Here is a 20,320-nt window from a genome sequence, read left to right as displayed (position 1 = left end):
CCTCTGTGGAAGGGTTGGGGAGATTTTGACTTTCCAGGGCCCCCTAAGATTGAGGGGTGACCTTGCCCAAGTGTCAGCCCATGGCGAAGCACTTTCATTGGTTTTAGGAGGTTTTTCTCTGAACTGCTTTTACCATAAGAATAAAGGTGCTTGCTCAGAAGAGCTGGGGGTAACTTGTAACTGCTGGCAGTACACTGCTAATAGCCCGGGGAGAGGAAGCAAGCCCAGGAATTGGCCTTTAGGCAGAGCAGCTTGCTGTGGACAGTGTACAGCACGGAGCTGTGCAGCCTTAAACCCCTGCCCCCCACCACCTCCCAAAGGGAGTGGAACACAGGTCCCTGCCTGTCCCTGTCAGAAAGAAAAGGAGTACTTGTGGCACCTTGAGACTAACAAATTTATTTGAGCATAAGCTTTCGTGAGCTTCAGCTCACTTCATCGGATGCATCAGGAGGCAAGGGGTGGTGCATACATTGAAGTCAGGCCCTTTAGGAGAGCTACACGTGCTCAGAACTATGCTGGAGAAGGTTCAGAGGCCTAAGCTCAATTCTCTGCCCTGGAGACCAGAAGGCTGTGCCCTTTGACTCACACTCAGTGCCACACGGGGCAGCTCCAGGGACTCAGCAGGACTCCAAGTAGCCTTCACTGCCTCCTCCAAGAGAGCTGGAGTCAGGATTCTCGTTCCTCAGGAGCTTGGGGTGGCTGCATAGACCATGTCCCTCCACAGGGAATGTCCCTACTCCAGGCACTGGGAGCCCTGAGAAGGAAGCCTGCCCTAGCAAGGCGTTCGCCATCCAGAACATGGCCAGGATGAGGGGCCCAACTGGGGTAAAACCAGGACATGGCCCAGGAGCCACCTAGGCCTGAATGCACAGAGCTGGGGAGAATAATCAGACACCGGAAGAACTAATCACAGCCCTTTGTGCCTCCATTTCACTGCCCACGGGCAGCTGGGCCTGCCGGTCCCAAGGGTTCCTGTTTTGCAGAACGGTTGGAGTGCCAGGAGCCAGCCGCTTCTGACTTCACCCAGCCAGCAAACAGTCAAGCTCAGCCAGCAGCCACTGGACTGCCTGAGAGCCAGTCTGACCATGCCCCCAGACCCAGCTCAGATCCAGCTCTAGAGCTAGGAGAATCTGCCCCTTAAGCCACACCTGGGACCCCTGCTCCCAGACATGCCCCACCTAATTCTGCTCAGCAGAGGGTGGAAATGGAACTGTGAAAGCCCCAATCTGCATGGGGCAGAGTTTCTGAGGCAGGTCTGGGTGCTGCTGGTCACTGCCCCCAGTCTGGTTCCACCTCCACCCCCCAATGCTTGCTCTGTGGCAATGCCAGGGGGTCAGCAGCCCAGAGGAGGAAGAATCGGTGTCAAAGGGGCTGCTCCCAGCTGACAGGGGTATGCAGGGCACTGCAAGGTACATTACAGAGCTTAGCAGAGGAGACAGGAAGCAGGAGCAAGGACAGAAGCAGACCTGTGGGAGAACAGCCCCCACCTGGGTCAGGACTCTCACCCCATATCCCAGGGGGAATTAGCCTGAAAAACATTGAGGATGCACCAGCCCCCCACCCCCAGGCAATAGCCTGTCCTCAGCAGATCCCCCAGCACAGCCGGCTGGGGCCAGCACCCCGCTGCCAGTCCCTCAATCGCAGGAGGTGGCAAGTTGGCCCAGAGGGTTTACAGCCATCGGGGTCAGTGCAGATAGCCGGGGTCTCCACTGAGCCAGTTGCCAGCCAGGCCAGCAGCAGCGCAAAGGGAAGCACCACCTCCAAAGGGTGGGAAAAGCAGCCCCCTGCCCAGGCTGGTGAACTGCCAAGCAGGGAGGCCAGCCTGGATCTTCGCAGAGGAAATCAGCACAAGGCCGAGCACACGGACCTGCGTGATCGGGGGACTGGGCTGGGATAGGGGAGTGGGTGAAAGGGTGTCACAGCTGGGAATCCACAGTGGGGAAATGGGGTATAACGGGGCGAGTGCTGGGATGAACTGGCGGGGGAGGCAGCTGGAGAGGAGAAGAGCAAAGGAAGAAGAAATTTGCAGAACACCCAGGTCCGCTAAGGGCCAGAGGGATGTCAGTCGCTCTGCCGGGATAGCCAAGTGCTCAGCACGGGGCAGGGCTACAGAGCACAGGGGGGCCCCCAGCTGGGGACCGGGCCCTGCTGACAGAGCAGTGACGACCAAGGAAAGGTGAGAGGATCTTAGAGGCCAAACTGCAGCCTGGCTAATGACACCAGAGGAACCACTCAGGGCTGCAGTGGGAGCTACCATGGATTCAAGGCTAAAAACCCCAACTCTCCAGCTCCAACGCTGCTGTTAGAGCAACACCCGCCAGCCCGGACCACTTGCCCAGGCTTGAACTGGGGGTCTCTGGAGCGGAGAGCATGAGCTGCTGCAGCATAAGCCAAAGCTCCCTCGCTGGGGCTGTAACAGGATCAGCTCCTCTGTGGAGCAGGCAGAAAGGGACACAACACACGCTCACCGATGGGCCCTTCTCTCTTCAGAAGGCCCTTCCCGCACCTCTGAGTCCCACAGCGGGCAGTGTCCAGCACGTTACACTGCAACCGCCAGACTCGATCAGCCCAGGGGCCTGGCTAGTCTGTTCTTCTGCCTCCAAGAGGGGCATGGAACATCTGGCCCAGATCCCCCAATGCATTTAGGCACCGAACTCGCACTGAAATCTGTGGGAGTTTGGTGCCTAAATACCTTTGGGGACCTGGGCCATTGCGCTTTCCCTGTTAAAATCCAGCAGCACCATGAACATTGACAGAGCTTCAGTCTGGTGAAAAATTCATTATCGTGGGCCCCCAGCGCCAGGCCAAAATCTTCCCCGGTCAGGCTGCTAAGGCTGTTTCCTCAGTACCAGGAGCTGCCTGGGGGGCAGGAGGGAGGGGTGGGGGGTCCCTGCTGAGAGCAGGCTGGCTGGGGAAGGAAGGGTCTGGGTCCATCACACTCCAGGTGGGCTCCGTCTCCTGCTGTGAAATCTCCAGTTCAGAGAGGACTAATGGCTGTTGCTAAGAGACAGCTTCACAGAACTTTATCCACCAGTAGCTGCTGCGGAGGGGCTCTGGGGAGATGGGCATGGGAAGAAGCATCTGCTTCCAAGAGGCCCCCCGGGTCTCTTGCCATCCCCTACTAGCGCAGCAGGATCTGATCACTCCCTAGCACAACTCACAGGGGCCGCTGGGCACTCCAGCTACATGAGCTGTCCTCCCCTGGCACTGCCTCTGCCCCCCAATCCCAACCCAGAGCCCCCTCCCGCCTCTTCCAGCCCTGGGTCCCAGTGCCCCTCAATCTCTACCCACCGCCCCCCAGCTACTCCAGCCCTGGGCTCCCCACACACCCAGCTCTGCCAATTCTTCTCTCTCATTTGGTGTCTGTCCCCTCCTCCTACTCCCCCCGCCCAGCGGGGAGCTGGTGCCCCAGGGGCCCTCATGCACCACAGGCTCCGAACGCAGGACCCAGGGTCCACAGATCTGCCACTAGCCAGGTGGCACTGCCATGGAGAGGAGTATGGGGTGAAGGGCACAAGAGCCCCTGTACACACGCAGGGGAAGCACGAAACTCATAGATACTAAGGTCAGAAGGGACCATTCTGATCATCTAGTCTGACCTCCTGCACAGCGCAGGCCACAGAATCTCACCCACCCACTCCTATGAAAAACCTCACCCATGTCTGAGCTATTGAAGTCCTTAAATCATGGTTCAAAGACCTCAAGGAGCAGAGAAGCCTCCCTCAAGTCAACCACGCCCCATGCTACAGAGGAAGGCGAAAAACCTCCAGGGCCTCTCCAATCTGCCCTGGAGGAAAATTCCTTCCCGACCCCAAATATGGCAAATCAGCTAAACCCTGAGCATATGGGCAAGATTCACCAGCCACATACTACAGAACTCTACGTGCACTGGTGAGCACCGGGATCTGTACATGTTCACGTGTGCAAGCTCTGCTGTGTTTCATACACAGCCTTCCAAGTCACACCTGTGCATGTCTGGGCCCCCTCCACAGCTGTGGCCATGCGTGTTCACGCAGCACCAGGGTGCCATATAGATGTGCACACGCACATCCCCCATGGTCCCTGGGGAGGGCTGGGGCGGCTGCCCGTAATCTCGTTACAGCGAGAGCCCAGCGCTGCTCCCTAAGAGGATTGGAGCTGCCAGTTGGACAGTCATGAGAGAGATGCTGCTCTGACTCAAGCGGAGGTTGGTATAATACAGGTTTCCAGGTCATCAGTCCAGGTACAGCAGCACGAGCCGGCCAAACCGCATGGGGTCTGCCGGGAGGGAGGGCAGAGCCCCCTGGCCAGTACTTCAGTGTCCACAAATCCAACAGGCCGGGGAGAGGAGCAGAGGGATTCGGCTCCTTCCTCCCATAACAGTGGGGGGAGGAGGAAAGCAAACATGTAATGAAAGCACCAGGCCAGCCCTGCCTGCTGCCCTCCACCCCTAAGCCCTTTCCCTGGGGCAAGAAAGGCTGGGGGCGGGGGCATGAATTGGGGAGGAGTTTGCAATGGGACATGGCCGTAAAAGGGCCAATGGGATTGGGGGCAGAGCATGAGAGAGGCCTGGCTCTTCCTACACAGCTGCAGGGAAGATGCCCTCTGTGCTGCTAAGCCCAGCTCTGCCCCCCACCCCCCCGAAATGTCCTGTCCCAGAGCAGGGCACACAAAGCCCCCATCTCCAGCCACCCCACCTTGAACGTTGCTTCACCCAGTTCTAAGCCAGAGTCTGCAGGGCTGCAGGGACTGAGGTCGGAGTGAAGGTTACAAGAGCTTAACTTGATCGACTGACAGCTGCAGGCGGCACCACCAGCCCCAACCTCCACCCAGGCCTCTCTGGGAAGCCAGCATCACCGCCAGCCGTGGTGAGAGTGGGAGCAGAGACGGGCACAGATCAGAGCACGGCTCAGCTGGCAGGGACCCATCGCCCGCGGCGTGACTCCCATTGCCCCTAGCACCAGGGGGCAGGCCCAGCCCCACGGCAAGTGGCCCAGGGCTGGTGGGGAAAGAGTCTGCAGGCAAGTGAAGGGTACACGACAGAGGGCAAGAGGTTATTCAGGGCCAAAGGAGAAGCTAAAGCATCCAGCTGGACAGGGAGCCCCCTGGTTTGAGATAATCAGACTGGACTGGAGCAAGAGAGCCTGCCCTGGGGAGAGGGACTAGGTGAGACTGCTGCTCCTGGCAACTGCCTGCCCTCACACACTTCCCATGATTCCCAGTGGGGTGGGAAGAGTTTGCAGGATCCTCTAGTCACAATCACAGAACTGGTTTGGGGCCGGCGAGGGGGCCACATGGTGTTCCTGGAAAACCCCTTTGCTGAGCAACAGGGATGCCCTAGGTCTTCTCTCCACCCACCCCGCACCTCGCCAGCATGCGGGTGACTGCTGCTGTCTCTAGGCCAGGTGGGGCAGGGAGCATCATGTTCATAGAGCTCCGTGAGGAGATGGGGTCACCCCATCTCTCCAATCCCCTTAGCTCCCCTCCTCCTGAAGGTCAGGAACCACCCCCTCATGGAGCTCACTCCTGTGCTCCCCAGTTGTTGGCACCCTTCCTTTTTCTTCCACTGCTCTCCACAGAACCAAGCCCCCACCCCCATCTCTCTCGCCCCACACATTCCAGCCCTGCTGAGCTGACACTGGCCAGGGGAGGGCAGCCACCAGGGAGCCCCAGAGCTGCTCGTACCAGTCGCTTTACAGCCCAGCACCAAAACAGCAGCATCTGGGCAGGGAAGAGAACTAACACCCACAGCTGCAGGGCCCTATGCTCTGAGCCACAGAGGACAGCTGGGTCACAGCCAAGCTCTTAGTGGACAGGACCATGTGCAAACATGCAGGATCTTTGTCCTTATCCCCAGCCTCCAGGAGTCAGGGGCTGGGGGAGGTCAGGATCCAGGGACATTAGCAGAGCTGTGTTCACCTGGGGATCCCAGGCCTAAAGCAGCAAGGGGGCTGGGGTAGCAGAAGGAAGCTCACAGAGCTCAAAGGGGTGATTGATTCTTTGTCTATTTGTGGCTGCGGCACATGAGAGTCAGCGGGAGTGGGGGAAGGCCTCCCCCCATGTCACGCACTGCATGGTTAGCCATAGCCAGGCAGTGATTACACGAGGGAGAGCAGAGGAAAGCCGCAGGGCAAGGGTGGGTGGGAGAGAGAGCACAGGGCTGTTTCAAGTTGAGCAGAAGGCCAGGCTCTTTCCCAACCCCTCTGGTCCTGGGCGAGTCACCCAGGGGAGCCCAGGGCCTTGAGCAAGTTCCCCACGGAGGTTGCCTCACTGAGCAGGCCTGGACTCGGTGCAGAATGGGCAGGGATGGGGAGATCCTGGCCCAGGAGGAACCCAGTCAAGGTTAGAGAGAGAGAGAGAAACCAGTGAAAGCAAAAGGCCAAGCAGAGGAGGAGAGCAGGTGCGAGATAGGAGGGGAAGGGACTTCCCATCCCAGTGGGCAGCACTGCCTGGGCCAGTGATCCCCAGTGCCCCACCCTGGTGAGTTGAATCAGGTTCCTGCTGTTGCAGCCACATCACCCCATCGTGCCAATTAATAGTGGGCTGGAGGCATTACCCATCCCCATGGTAACGCCACAGCCCAGTCAATACTGACAAGGGTTTCCACGGGCAACCGGGAGAACAAGCCAGGCAGATCTCCCTCTGCAAGGGGGTCCCCAGCTAACAAGATCAAAGTGCAGGAATCAAAGGGGGAGGGGATGGGCTCTGGCTTCTAATACTTCCCGTTTCTGTGCCTAGTGCCCAGGTTCACTTGACTCAGGAGGCACCAGGAGAAAAAACCCGGGGAGCCAATGGCAGCGAGCCTGCCTGGGGTAGGGATGCTCAGAGCCCAAACCCTCTTGCTGTCCCCTCAGCCTAGAGGACCGTGATCACCCCACAAGAGCAATGCAGCACAGGTAAAACAGGAGGAACCCCATTCAGTCCCACGCCCAGGGCTAGGGAAAGGCCTTCCAAGCATTTTAGCCAGTCTGGTTCCAGAGGTCTCCATCAAAGGTCCCAACCCTTCCCTAGGGGAGGATTCCTGGCTGGATCCACCCCCCTGTTGGGGAACGCTGGGGCTCCCAGCCCTTCACTGAATCGTCTACATTACAACAGCATGTGGGAAATGGTTTAAGAAAAAAAATGGAAGATTGAGACTTGGTCTACACTTAAAGCTTTAAGCATGGCCTAGTCATGTTGGCCAGGGGAGTGAAAAAGACACAGGCCTGACCGCTGTAACAATGCCAACCCATCCCCAGTGAAGACGCAGCCATGTCAATAGAAGAATTAGCTAATGTCATTCAGGAAAATAATAGAATACATACATACATACATACACACACACATACACACACACACACACACACACACACACACAGAGAAAAACTCCTGTCAGCGTACACTTGCTCTACACTAGGGGCTAGGCCAACACAGGCTTTGTAGTGTAGACACAGCCTTGCTTTACCCACTCACTCTGTATGGAGAACTGGTAGGGCTGAAAGAGTTAATTTTGGTAGGCAAGCGGCATGGCTGGGTTGTTGGTTCCAATGAAGGATCAAGAAAAAAGAAAAGGAGTACTTGTGGATGCTGATGAAGTGAGCTGTAGCTCACGAAAGCTTATGCTCTAATAAATTTGTTAGTCTCTAAGGTGCCACAAGTACTCCTTTTCTTTTTGCGAATACAGACTAACACGGCTGCTACTCTGAAACCAATGAAGGATCAGAGACTGTCAAGGCATGAATGGAATTGCCTGGGAGAGTCAACAGAAGGCCAAGGACCAGACAGGAACTTCTAAGGACTGGCAGCTAGGGGAAGCAGGACATGCGGAACCGGCCTGACCGTAACTGGAAACGGAAGACAGAGGTGTTCGGAGCTGGTATAAGAACTGGCTACCAGTGAGGGAAAGATGAGATGCTGGATGCTTTGGGCTACAGAGGCAGGTAACGCTGCAGCATGGTAAAGTTTACATGCATGTCTTTTCCATCCTAACCTCAGGATCTTATTACTTGCTGTATTCCAGATTTTGGTGTGTTGTGAAAAAGCCATTCTGTCTCTCTGCAAAACATCTGCACATTGCATGGCTGCCAAAGGGGAAAAGTCTTGCTGCACAATGAGACACCGGGGTGATTTAGCCAGTGCGCCAGTATTGCGGTAGGGAGGCCGTGGGGCTGACTTTCATAAGAAGTGCTGGCCGAGGGCCTAGTGCTACACAGGCTGCCCTCCCGGAAAGGTCAGAGGCACACTAGCCCTGTGGATCAGTGACACACGCGGTCGTCCCAACCCACGGTGCTGGGCGCTGCACAGACAGCGAGAGACCATTCCTGAACCAGAGAACTTACAGCCTCACTGGACAACGGGTGGGAGGGGAAGTGACTTGCCCAGGGTCAGACAACAGGGCAGAGGTGGGAACAGAATCCAGGTCTCCGGAGCCCCAGTGCGATGCCCCCTAAGCCAGACCTTCCCTGGGAGGAGATTCCACAGCCAGCTCCATCTTCCTGGCAGGCAGTTCCCCTGACACACAGCCGGAGCTGCCCCCTGGCTCTTGCCGCCCCAACAGGGCAGAGTGAAGCCAAGCACTCATCACCTGCACCAAAAGAGGCAGGGACCTGCTGCTCCCACGGCCACTGCCAGCTTCTCAGGCAGCATTGGCCCGAACACAACATCAAAGGGTGAGCCACTGAAACTATGTGCAGGCAACAGGCGCTGCGGCCACATCACCATGGCAACCCTGATGAGTCATTGTGCTGGGGAGGAACAGGGAAGAGGAATTTCACACCCTTAGCAGTCCTGAAATGGCAGGCAGCCTTAACTCTTTCCAAGGAGCCAGTCTGCCGCTCCCTGCAGCCCCAGCCCTGGGCTCCCCCCTCCCCAGCTCTGCCAGTGCCCCTCCGTGCCAATCTGCAGCCCCCTCTGCTGTCCCAGCCCTGAGCTCCCCAGCTCTGCCAGTGCTGCTCCGTGCCAATCTGTAGCCCCCTCTGCCGTCCCAGCCCTGGGCTCTCAATCTTGACCCGCGGTTCCCCCCCACACCCGCTTTTGCCTTCCTGGTGTTGTCTTCAGAGCAGAGATGCTCATCCGGCAGTTTTGTGGACCAACATCCCTGCCCTGACAAAACCAGCCAGCTCTGAACGACCAGGCAAGGAACACAAGAGTATCTCCCCTCCCCAACCTCAGGATACAGCCCCGGGGCAGAGCAAGATCACTAGTGGCCAGAGGTCTCTGGCCAAGCCAAGGACACTGCATTCACTCCAGTGTCTCACTGCTCAGCAGTTTCCATTAGGGGGTGAATGGCTGGGATGTGCCCCAGTAGCTGGCGGAGATGCTGGTGGTGGAAGAGGTCCGTAACGAAGAGCCTGGGTGGGGAGGAGTAACTAGCACCCCCTTTGGGGGAGAGGCAGCTCCCCTCAGACCCACAGATCAGAGCGTAGAGCTGAGCCAAGACCTCACCCCAATGCTGCCTGGCTCCCACCTGGACAAGGGCCCAGGGATGGGCCGGACGGACTCTACCCCGGCTTTGGAGCAGTCAGGCAGCCGGGGCCGTTCTCCTGGGGGTGGCAGGGATTCTCAGTCCCAGCTCTGTCACACATCCACATGGCATGTCCACCACGCCTGGTGGATATGAGTCCACATCCTGGCTGGGACCAAGTCTGGTCCCACCCTGCCCCGACTGCCAAAAGGAGATCAGAGCCTCTAACGACCTCAGAGTCCTGCCCACTCACCTCCTTTAGCACCTGGTCCAGCTGCGCCGTGGTCTCGGGTGACACGTTCCAGGGGTCCGTCTCCGCCACCATCATAGAATCCAACGTGCCCTTCTCCAGAACCACGTCGAAGGTGCCGTCTGCAAAGGCCAAGTCCCGAGTGTCCATCACCACCCACTGCAGGCCCTGGCACTGGGCATAGCGGGCTTGCATGCCCGCGATGCACACAGGAGAGTAGTCAATGCTGGTGACATCAGTGTAGCCGAGCTGGAACAGGTCGGAGCTCAGGGCGCTGTTTCCACAGCCTGCAAAAACGAGGATGGCCAGGTGAGAGCCAGCCAAGGCAGATGGGTCCATGAACTGCAGGGGCAGGTCCGTGACGCCCAGCAGAGCTGTGGGTGTTTCGCAGCTGGGGAGAAGGAACCAGCTGCCCCAGCCAGCTCAGTAAGCTGTTAACTCTGGAACCTACAGAAGACTATTCAAATGTCAGTGTTAACTGTTTCAGTGCCAGTCATTTTAGCAGTAAAATCCAGCTAATGCACTTTTCCACTGTCAGTGGATGCCAGGGCAGATCCGGAGGCAAAGGAGCTACCATTTGCTGGGGTGCTGACCTAGGAGCTCAAGCCTTGGTCACACACAGTATCAAGTACAGTGGGGGATGGAAGGTTGAGACTTTCCCACTGTCCCCTCCCAGCGGCTTCCCAACCCCCAGATTGGTGAGACGATAACACACATTCCCTGCCCCCCCCACACGCCCAGTAAGCTGGGGAGCACGAAGGAGTCTGGCCTGACTGTCCGTCATCACAGCTAATCCAGCAAACCCCAGCGATTTCCCTTCACTGCAGCTGGCACACAAGGTCCTCTCTGCAGCAAGCTCTGGGCCATCCTCCTCGACCCACAGTGCGCAGCGGAAGAGAGAGCACTCAGACTGACGGGGCCCCAGCCCAGGGTCTGGGCCCAAACACTCAACAACCTGCTTCCAACCTGATTGGGGAAGCTGGATATCAAAAGTAGGAACCTCAATTTTTGTGTGGCTCACCAAAAAGGCCTGGTCTCCTCCAGTTCTGCTTTGCAATTCCAAGAGCAGTCAGTTCTGGGAGGGTGAGCGGTGTGGTGCAGCAGGGTCAAATTAACTTAGAGACAAAGCTCCAAGTAATGAGCAGTTTGCAAATTCCATTTTAACGTCCTGGGCGCCTCCTCTCCCATGGGTGGGCAGACGTGCCCAGGCAGAGCAGCCAGAAGGACCCAAGACTCTGCTCCATCCCACAGGGCAACTGGGGACACAGATCCCAGCCCTGCTGAACTCGGTTCTCCATGGGCAGCCTGGCCAGTTTCACCGTGGACAGTGCTGGGTTTACAATGGCTCCAGTGGTTTCATGGAGCCAGGCCCATGCTCAGAAGGGGCCCCGGCCTGCTCCGCTTGCACTGCGCCCCAAGACCCCGCTGGCTTCCCCTGCCGACCACTTGCTTCTCTCAGCCTGCCCGCCGGCTGGCCAAGGCCTCCTCTCTGCCCACTGGCCGGACCCCAGTGCACCTCTGGCTCCGGGCAGTCTCTGCTTCCCACCACCTGTGGGGCCCCACCTGTCTCCCCAGAGCTGAGCCACCTGGGACTGGTGCAGAAGCCTGGCCAGTCTCAGCCAGGCGTGGGGGAAAACAGCATGAGGGGCTTGGCTGGGCCCCGCCAGGCAAGTGCATTTAGAGGGACTCCAGCCGGGGCAGGTCCTGGCCTGCCTGATTGTGCCACTCCCGAGGGGACAAGGGGCCGGAGCGATTCCCCGCCCTGGGACCAGCCCTGGCTACGCTGCCAACACAGCCTGGCAGACACAGTCACCTCCCAGCAAGGCTGGTGAGTGCGGCCGGGAGGCAGGGCTTGCAGGAGTGGGTCTGTGGGGAGTAGGGGGAGGTGCTGGGCTGTGAAGGGGAGGGAGGATCTGTGTATGTTTGGGCTCTAGGGAGTGGGGATTCTGTGGGGGGGGTGCAGGCCAGTTATGGTGGGGCTATGATCGGGGGGCTCTGGGCAGGGGTGGTGTTGTGCATTTGTGGGTAGGTCCCAGGGGGCTCTGGCCATAGGGTGTCAGGGGGTGTTGGGGGGGGGCTGTGTGGTGTGATGTGGGCCTGCCCCCGAGGGGAAGGGGCATGCTGGCAGCACAGGGCTGGGCAGGCCACTGGGCATCTCGCAACTGCTGGTTTGTAAATAGTGCCCTCGCATTGGGTGGAGCAGGGCCACCCTTGCCATGCCTTGCCCCATTGCCTCTGGCTGGCCCCTTGCTCCGGGGACTGACCTCCCTGGGCCATGCTCCATTGCCACCCACAAAAGGTTAATCCGGCCCTGACCATGGACTAGAGGGGTTTGGCCAGGAACCCAGCACCAGGGAAGAGGGAGCAAGATTCTGCCCTGCCCCACTCCAGGTCGGGCAGGTGAGAGACTCCAGTCTGGGATTTACCGGGGCCAGCCCATGTCAGAGTGGCCTGGGGCGGCACAAACATCGGAACTGGATCCTCTGGCGACATGGAAGGGACTCCACTGTCCCTGCCACGCCCTGGGCTTCAGACACCAGCACAGGTTCCGAGTATACTACTCCCAGGGCAGGGGCAGGGGCAGAGGCAGGGGCGGGCAACTCCCCCCACAGCACAGTACTGCCCCCTCCCAATACCAGGCTGGGGTGCAGACACCGGACAGCTCCCCCAGCAACATAGCCCCCCACCCCCCATGCCAGGCTGGGATGCAGACACCGGGCAGCTCCCCCCAATGCCAGGTGGGGCTGCAGAGATAGGGCATCCCCCCCGCAGCCAAGGTCTTTACATGGTTTCTCTGACAGCTGAGTCACAGTGCTGGGTGCAGCCAGTCTGTGGGTCCCTACACCCCTCCTAGGCTCCCCATTCCTGCCCCCTGCCCGCCCCTTGAGCTGTGTGGGGAGCCGACCCACCAAATAGGGATGTAGCTGGGATGCAGAGGGCCACTGGCCAGTGAACAGATTACTGCAGCCTGGCACCATCTGGCAGGCTTTAACCAATTTGGGGGGTGTAGGGGATGGAAGGAGCATCTGCAACTCTCTAGTGCATGTGAGGCAGAGCAGGTAAGGGAACGGGCTGTCCAGGCTCTCAAGGGAGCTCCCCAGCCAGCCCCACAGGGGTACATGGGAGGCTGAGGCAGGGGGAAGCCTGGCACTGCCCTGCAGCAAAGGCATCTGGGACAGCCAAGCCTTGGCCAAGTGCCCTCAGACCAGGGGCTGGGGAAGCTCCCAAGCCAAGCCTCATGCAGGGGTTGCAGCTAGGCCATGGAAGGTGTATCCCTGGGGGTCTCCCCAATGCAGAACTCCCCTCCCCAAGGGTCCCTGCCTGCTCCAGACCAGGTGAGGCACTGCCTTCCCTGCTCCAGATGGGGCCTGGCCTAGCATACTCAGCCCTACAATCAGGCTTGGCTCCAGCCCACACCCCAGAGCTCCCCTCCTACCTTTCCTGAGCAGCCCTCAGCCCCGGGGGGATTTGGCTGCTATTAATCACAGATCGTATAGATTGATCCTGTTAGGGGATCAGGAGATTAGACCCTGTTAATCTGAACCTGCTCGGAAACTCAGGGAAAACTCCAGCTTAACGAGGCGCCAGGTTAAAAGCTGCAGCAGCAGCCAGATCAGAGATGGATAAAGCACCAGGTTGAATTAAATGAAGCTTTGACTCCTCTCCTCCCAGTTAAATCCCCTGGACAGACAGGACTTCCCCATGGCCTGCTGGGGGATCTGGTTAATTCACAGGAGAAGCACTGTGCTCAGGACAGTGAGGGGGTCAAGCTAGAGAGGCAGGATGCGGTGGGCATTGTCCGCCCCCACCCCGCAATCATGCCCAAACACTTTACAAACCAAGACACAACCATGCGCCACATAACTCACGGGGAGCGTGTTTATAAGAACAGGAGCTGCCACACTGGGTCAGACCATGGTCTATCTTGCCCTGCTTCCTATCTCCGTCCATGGCCAGTATCAGAGCTGCAGGGGACTTTTTCAGAACAGGGCAATTATGGAGAGATCCATGTCTTCCCCTCCTGGCAGTCAGAGATTATGGGATGCCCCGAGCATTGGGGGGTGCCCCTGAACCTTGGCTCATAGTCATTGATGGGCCTATCCTCCATGAACTTACCTAGGTTTTTTTAACCCAGTTCTACTGTTGGCCTTCACAACATCCCCTGGCAAGGAGTTCCACAGGTGAATAGTGCATTGATTCCCCAGAGGTATGGATTGGCCAAAATGACCAGGTTCCTCCCCCAGGCGAGACTGTGCTCCCCTGCATTCGGACAGTGAGGCCAGAAGGGAATCACCTCCAGCCACCCTTCCGCAGAGAGACTGGCCGTAGAGTGCACCCAGCAGTCCCTGCACCCAGCCCACCCACTCATCTCTTCTAGACAGAGACATCCAGTCTTGGGGCGAAAGCTTCAAGTGATGGAGAATCCGCCCCACGTTCCTCATTAGCTAAGCTGGGGGGTGTAGCCAATGTTAGCACTTAGCATTAGGAAGTGTCGACCAAAGCCAGGCTGCAGCTAACATTGTGATAGACAGCAGCAAACTGTGTCTCAGTGTTTACTTGTACTTCCCTGTCTGTCCATGTCCATCCGTCATTTCTTGTCTTATACTTAGATCGGAAGCTCTTCAGGGCAGGAATCATCATTTGTACAGCTCCTAGCGCCACAGAGTCTTGGTGCATGACCAGGGCTCCGAGGCGCTGGGGTCAGAAAAATAAGAACGTGTTGGTAATTCATGCCCAGATGCCAGGGCTGGGCTTTAAAAACAGAACCTAGAATTTAACCATCCCGCCCTGTGCATTATCATGCCATGCAGGTCGGCCCCTCTGCCACACAACTGCCTTCACCAGGGAAAACTGAGTGTTCCAGCCTCCTCCTCCAGGCTCTGGTCTTTGTACTCTGGATTGGCAGACATTGCATTGAAGACCCCCTGGCTTCTCAGCCCTTTGGCCTGGCCCTTTGTCCCGGCGTCCTCGTAGGGGAACAGCTCTTTGTTGTTAACTGGGTCAAGCCAAGGCTTCCACCCAGATCAGTTATCAGCCAGCGAGTCCCTCCACAGCCCTCGCCCATTGTCTGTGAGGGGCCTCCTGGCAGAGACGTGTTCTGATCAGAGCCCTTGTGCCCATCTCAACAGCTGGCCCTGCCCGAGCGCCACCAGGTGCGGGGCATCAGTCGTCCCTCCTCCATCCCGCCCATTGCAGCGATGGGAGAGTTCCACGTTCACAGCAGGAGTCAGCTGTTTGCGGAATCAGGTTCAGTCGTGCGCCAGACATCCGAGTCACAAGCCTGCAACGGCTGCCCCCACTCAGGTCTCACCTCCTGCACTGCCCAGCCAAGCAGCAAAGACCCCCCTTGCTAGGCATCCCCAGCACCTGGGCCACGAAGCTCTGTGGTTTGCTGCTCAGCTAGTGTGGCAGCAGGTCACCCCCACTTCTGGGTCATTTCTTAACTGTCCAGCCATCCTGCATTAACAGCAACACCAATCTTCTGTTCCACTTTTCCTCCATTTAGCCACCTGCAGCTTGTGGGGGATGAGGGAGGCTGGCCCAGTGGTCAGAGTGCCAGCCCGGAACCTGGGTTCTAGACCCTGCTGTTCCAGACGTCTCATGGGTCCTTGGCCAAGTCTCAGTCTCTTTGTGCCTCAATTCCCAGACTGCAACGAGGGGATAAAAGCCCTGCCCGGCCTCACAGGGGTGACAGCAGGGCAAATACACAAGTGTGTGGCCCGGTTACTACGCTACCTCCGAAGATCCTAACAAAAACATACAGCGAACCAATGCACTGGCTCCACCATGCTATGGGGACAGCAGCCACGGCACCACGTTCGAGCAAGTCCCGGATACCTAGGTGCTGCCTTTTCCATTTGGAAGTAGTCGTAGCCCATTCCGCCGAGGGCTCTCGCACATCTCCCCCCCGCCACACTGTGGAACAGCCAGACTTCACGTTCCAACTTAAGGGCTGCCGGCACTTGGATCCTCATGAATGAAGAGGCCCCTTTAATTGGAAGAAGCAGCTGCAGCTCTACCAACCCCCAGCCAAAGCCAAGGGCTGCTGGAAACTGGCTCCCGCCACCACAGAGAGCTTCCAGCGCTGTGCTGATGCCAGGGCTCTGCCTGAGCCAGCACAGAGAACCGGACATCCTGATGGCACATCCTCGCCGTAGGAAGTGTAGGTCACCAACGTTCTCCTCCCATTAGTGACGGGGCATTCTCGCCTCTCAGCTCTCCAAAGGCCAACGGAGCTTTCGTAGCTTACCCTGAAACAGCATTCAGTCTAGATGTGAGATACGGGCCAGGCTGGTTCCCTCTGGATCTGTCTACACTGCAATAAAACAGCTGCAGCTGGCCTGTGACTCGGGCTGGGGCTATAAAACTGTAGTGTAGACACTGGGGCTTGGGCTGTAGCCCAGGTTCTGGGACCCTGCGAGGATCCTGGTCTACACTGCAATTTTATAACCCTGTGAGCTCAAGTCAGCTGGCACAGGCTGGGCATGGCTGTTTCATTGCAGCATAGATGGATCTTCAAAGATTTTATTGCTCAGAATAAAGGGCAAAAGTTCTGGATACCCTCCCTCAATGCAGTCGGCGCACACGGATTGTCAGCAAATTCACCGGCCAAGGTGAGGGATGTGTAGCATAAACTGATGTGCAACTCCGCGATAACCAGACAGCACATGCCAGCCGGCTCCTCCATGGCTGTTCTCAAGTCCCAAGCCCATGTCTGCAGCGTATTGTTGCAAGCAAGGACTGCGCTCTCGTTTGAAGCCCTTTCAGGTCTGTCTACACTGCAGTGCAAGCCCAGGGTTAGCAGAACTCGACCTAGCAGACCCTGGGCTTGAGCATCTAAACATGTTTGTAAGCCTAGGAACAACTGAACCTGGGGCTCCAGCATCTACACTGCATTTTGCAGACCTGAGTCCAACCACCCCCAACTGAGACTTCCCAGCACCCTCACAGAACGCACCCCCCACAGCCCTTTGTTGATGGTGCAGAGCGAGAAAACTTTACTGTCCAAACCTGACTCTCCAGAGGACACAGAAGGCCGGCCTGTGGTATTTTTTTGGCAGACCTCCAGAGCACGAGTCCAGTGTGGCTGTATTTACACTGTAAAGCAATAGGGCTTGAACCCTAAGCCCCAGTTTGACTCAAGCACAAACCCTCCACCGCATGGGGTCCTGGGATGCTGGATGCAAGCCCTGGATTGGTGCGATTTGCATGTAAAAGGAAGGGGGTGGTTAGGCTTGACTCTGAGTTCAAACCCTGGGTTCACGCTGCCATGTAGACGTACTCTGAGGGACCACCGGAGCAATTCTTCCCACTTGAAGGAGAGACGGTTCCTCAGTCACCACCAGAAAATGCCTTGATTGTTCCTGCACAGAAGCCTCTGGATGGGAGCCTAAAGCTCACCCTTACCAGCACTTTGCTCTTCCATTGCCCCTGTCACCCGTAGAGCTCCAAGCCCTTCACAAAGGAGGTCAGCCTCATTTCCGGGGAGCGGAGGGGGAGAAAGGGGAAACTGGTGCAGAGTCACTGATGTGTCGCAAGCCCACAGCCCCCACTCCAACCACCCAGGAAGGTGGGGAGGCTTCTGACGCTTCGCCTGGTCCGTCCCACTAGAGCAGTGGGGGAGGGACGGCCACATATGAAGCCAGACCAATGGATGTCTCTAGGGACTTTCTCTGGTCTGCTCCAAACTCCAGGGCTCTAGGAAGTGCAGGGAGGAGCCCCCAAGGGAGCACCTGGCCCTGCCCTTCGTCCTGTCACCGTAGAGAAAGGGGAGGATGATTGAAGTGGGGTTAGCAGGGAGCAACATTTCCTATGGCCCGAGGAGAGACCCTGGAGGAGGTCTGAGCCCCCTGCGGCTGGACACCTCTCACGGAAGGGAAAGAGGAAGATGGTGGGAATGGCAGCAGATCCTGAGCACATTTGAGGGGAGGGGACACAGGACAGATTGGGGACCAGCCCTGGTTAAGTGATCATGGGTCTCCCCGCCCCAGTCTATCCCTGATGCAGGGATTCAGGGCCTCTGCAAAACCCCCATTCCTCCCTTGAGCATAGAGCCCACAAGGGAGAGGCGCTACTCAGTCTCAGTCCCAGCCCCACCTGGAGTAACCTCAGACCTAGCCAGCAGCAGGAGACAGCTCCCACCACACAGCCCAGGACAGGGTGGCACCAGCCCAGGTGGAGCCCAGCCCTCGCAGAGCAATCCCAGCTTGGCTTGGGCAAAGTAAGCCCCTAGATCCCCGCTGCCAGGCACAAGGGCGGCCGCTCTAGCCCAGTGACAATACCCGGGGGCCACAGGGGCAGTGAACTCCCTCCCATGGATATTCCCCTGCCAAAGGCTGCGCCATGGTAGCCTCCGCATGCCGTAGGCTGGGGGTTCAGGACACCTGGGTTCTCTCCCATTTGCTCTCTGCCTCAGTTCTCCCCATGGGCCCTGGGCTCGCTGTAGGCGGAGGAGGGCAGCGTGAGCTCTTCTGATGAAGCAAGGCCTCAGAGGGGTGAGCGCGAAGCCCTGCTGGGTATAGCACGCACCGGGACCCGGCTGGGGCCCTCGGGCAGAAACTCCCAGGCATCCCCACGGCTCTCGGGTGCAACAGACAGGAGTGCAAGAGTCTCATTAGCAAAGCACGCTGGGAAAGGGCAGCAGGCTTTCCCCAGAGTTGCTTGAGGGGAGGCAGGGAAGAGGGGCCAGAGAGCGAGGAGACGCCGCACAAGGAGACCAGCCCTAAGCCAGCTCACAGGGGCAGCCCCAACAGCCCAGGGCCTACCCCACCCCGAGCTCTGCACTCGCCCACAACGGGGCCCAGAGTCCAGCACCCTCAGCCGAACTCGAAAGGGCCATGCTGCCCCCTGGTGGCGCTCAGGAGGAATTGGCAGGTACTTACTTTCTAGAGGTTTCACTCTCCTTACAAAAAGAAAAGGAGTACTTGTGGCACCTTAGAGACTAACAAATTTATTAGAGCATAAGCTTTCGTGAGCTACAGCTCAAGTGAGCTGTAGCTCACGAAAGCTTATGCTCTAATAAATTTGTTAGTCTCTAAGGTGCCACAAGTACTCCTTTTCTTTTTGCAAATATAGACTAACACGGCTGCTACTCTGAAACTCTCCTTAAAGTGTGTATGATAAACCCATTGTTTCATGTTCTCTGTGTGTGTATATCAATCTCCCCTCTGTTTTTTCCACCGAATGCATCCGATGAAGTGAGCTGTAGCTCACGAAAGCTTATGCTCTAATAAATTTGTTAGTCTCTAAGGTGCCACAAGTACTCCTTTTCTTTTTACTTTCTAGAGGTTACCTCTGCAGCAGAAATTCAGGGGTCTCCAATGCACCCTCTGCTGCCAAGGTTGCCCTGGAATAAAGGGGCCTTTGATGGCTTCACAGACGGATATGGCGTACACACACACAGGCTGCAGCTCTGATCTATGGAATGGGGTGCTCAGGCTGTAGGCCAGAGGCCTGCTCCCCCCATAGAGTCTTGGGGGGACAGGGGAATAAGGGGTGGGCTGGCACATATGGACGTCATCTTAGAGGGATAAGCTAGGCAAGCTAAGCTAGCATCTTACAGCTCCTCTGCTCCACAAACAGCTTCCTCCACACAAGCCTCAAACCTCTCACTCACCCTGCTGGGCCAGTGGCCTGGCTCAAAACCTGGCTGGCACCGACAATGAACATCAGCAAGGGGTGCAGCTGAACCAGAGCTGGGCATGGCATGTCCTTGGCTACACTTCCAGCCACATCATGCTTTGTGCCCATCCACCTGCATGTTTCAGAGTAGCAGCCGTGTTAGTCTGTATTCGCAAAAAGAAAAGGAGTACTTGTGGCACCTTAGAGACTAACAAATTTATTTGAGCATAAGCTTTCATGAGCTACAGCTCACTTCATCCGATTTCCACTGAATGCATCTGATAAAGTGAGCTGTAGCTCACGAAAGCTTATGCTCAAATAAATTTGTTAGTCTCTAAGGTGCCACAAGTACTCCTTTTCCACCCTGCATGTGTTACTGACACCCACTGTCAGCAAAGGGCATTTCCTGTAGCATAGACCAGGCTTATTAAGAGAGCAGTGAATGACTAGCCAGATAGAGCAGGGGCTGTGGAATACCCAAGGATGGGGGAGGAGGAGGAGGAGAAGAAGAACAGTTAGAACACACCCACACCTAACACCATCTCAGGACACTGGAAAAAGGCTAATGTAGTGCCCATCTTTAAAAAAGGGAAGAAGAAGGATCCTGGGAACTACAGGCCAGTCAGCCTCACCTCAGTCCCTGGAAAAATCATGGAGCAGGTCCTCAAGGAATCAATTCTGAAGCACTTAGAGGAGAGGAAAGTGATCAGGAACAGTCAGCATGGATTCACCAAGGGCAGTCATGCCTGACTAATCTAATTGCATTCTACGATGAGATAACTGGCTCTGTAGATGAGCGGAAAGCAGTGGACGTGTTGTTCCTTGACTTTAGCAAAAGCTTTTGACACGGTCTCCCACAGTATTCTTGCCAACAAGTTAAAGAAGTATGGGCTGGATGAATGGACTATAAGGTGGATAGAAAGTTGGCTAGATTGTCGGGCTCAACGGGTAGTGATCAATGGCTCCATGTCTAGTTGGCAGCTGGTATCAAGTGGAGTGCCCAAAGGGTCGGTCCTTGGGCCGGTTTT

General features: G+C 57.2%; 1 protein-coding gene across 1 annotated transcript in view; it reads right to left on the bottom strand.

The window, feature by feature from the left end:
- Positions 1-20,320, bottom strand: part of EEF1AKMT4 (EEF1A lysine methyltransferase 4) — a 33,094-nt gene that overhangs the window by 3,549 nt on the left and 9,225 nt on the right. The window contains exon 2 of the mRNA XM_038416345.2: positions 9,675-9,958. Within this exon, the coding sequence (XP_038272273.1) occupies positions 9,675-9,958 (284 nt within the window). The remainder of the gene's footprint in view (positions 1-9,674; positions 9,959-20,320) is intronic.

The sequence above is a fragment of the Dermochelys coriacea genome, chromosome 9 (assembly GCF_009764565.3).
Source record: "Dermochelys coriacea isolate rDerCor1 chromosome 9, rDerCor1.pri.v4, whole genome shotgun sequence".
Taxonomy (NCBI): domain Eukaryota; kingdom Metazoa; phylum Chordata; order Testudines; family Dermochelyidae; genus Dermochelys; species Dermochelys coriacea.
Note: the sequence above shows the minus strand (reverse complement) of the source record. Positions and strands in the feature narration are given on the sequence as shown.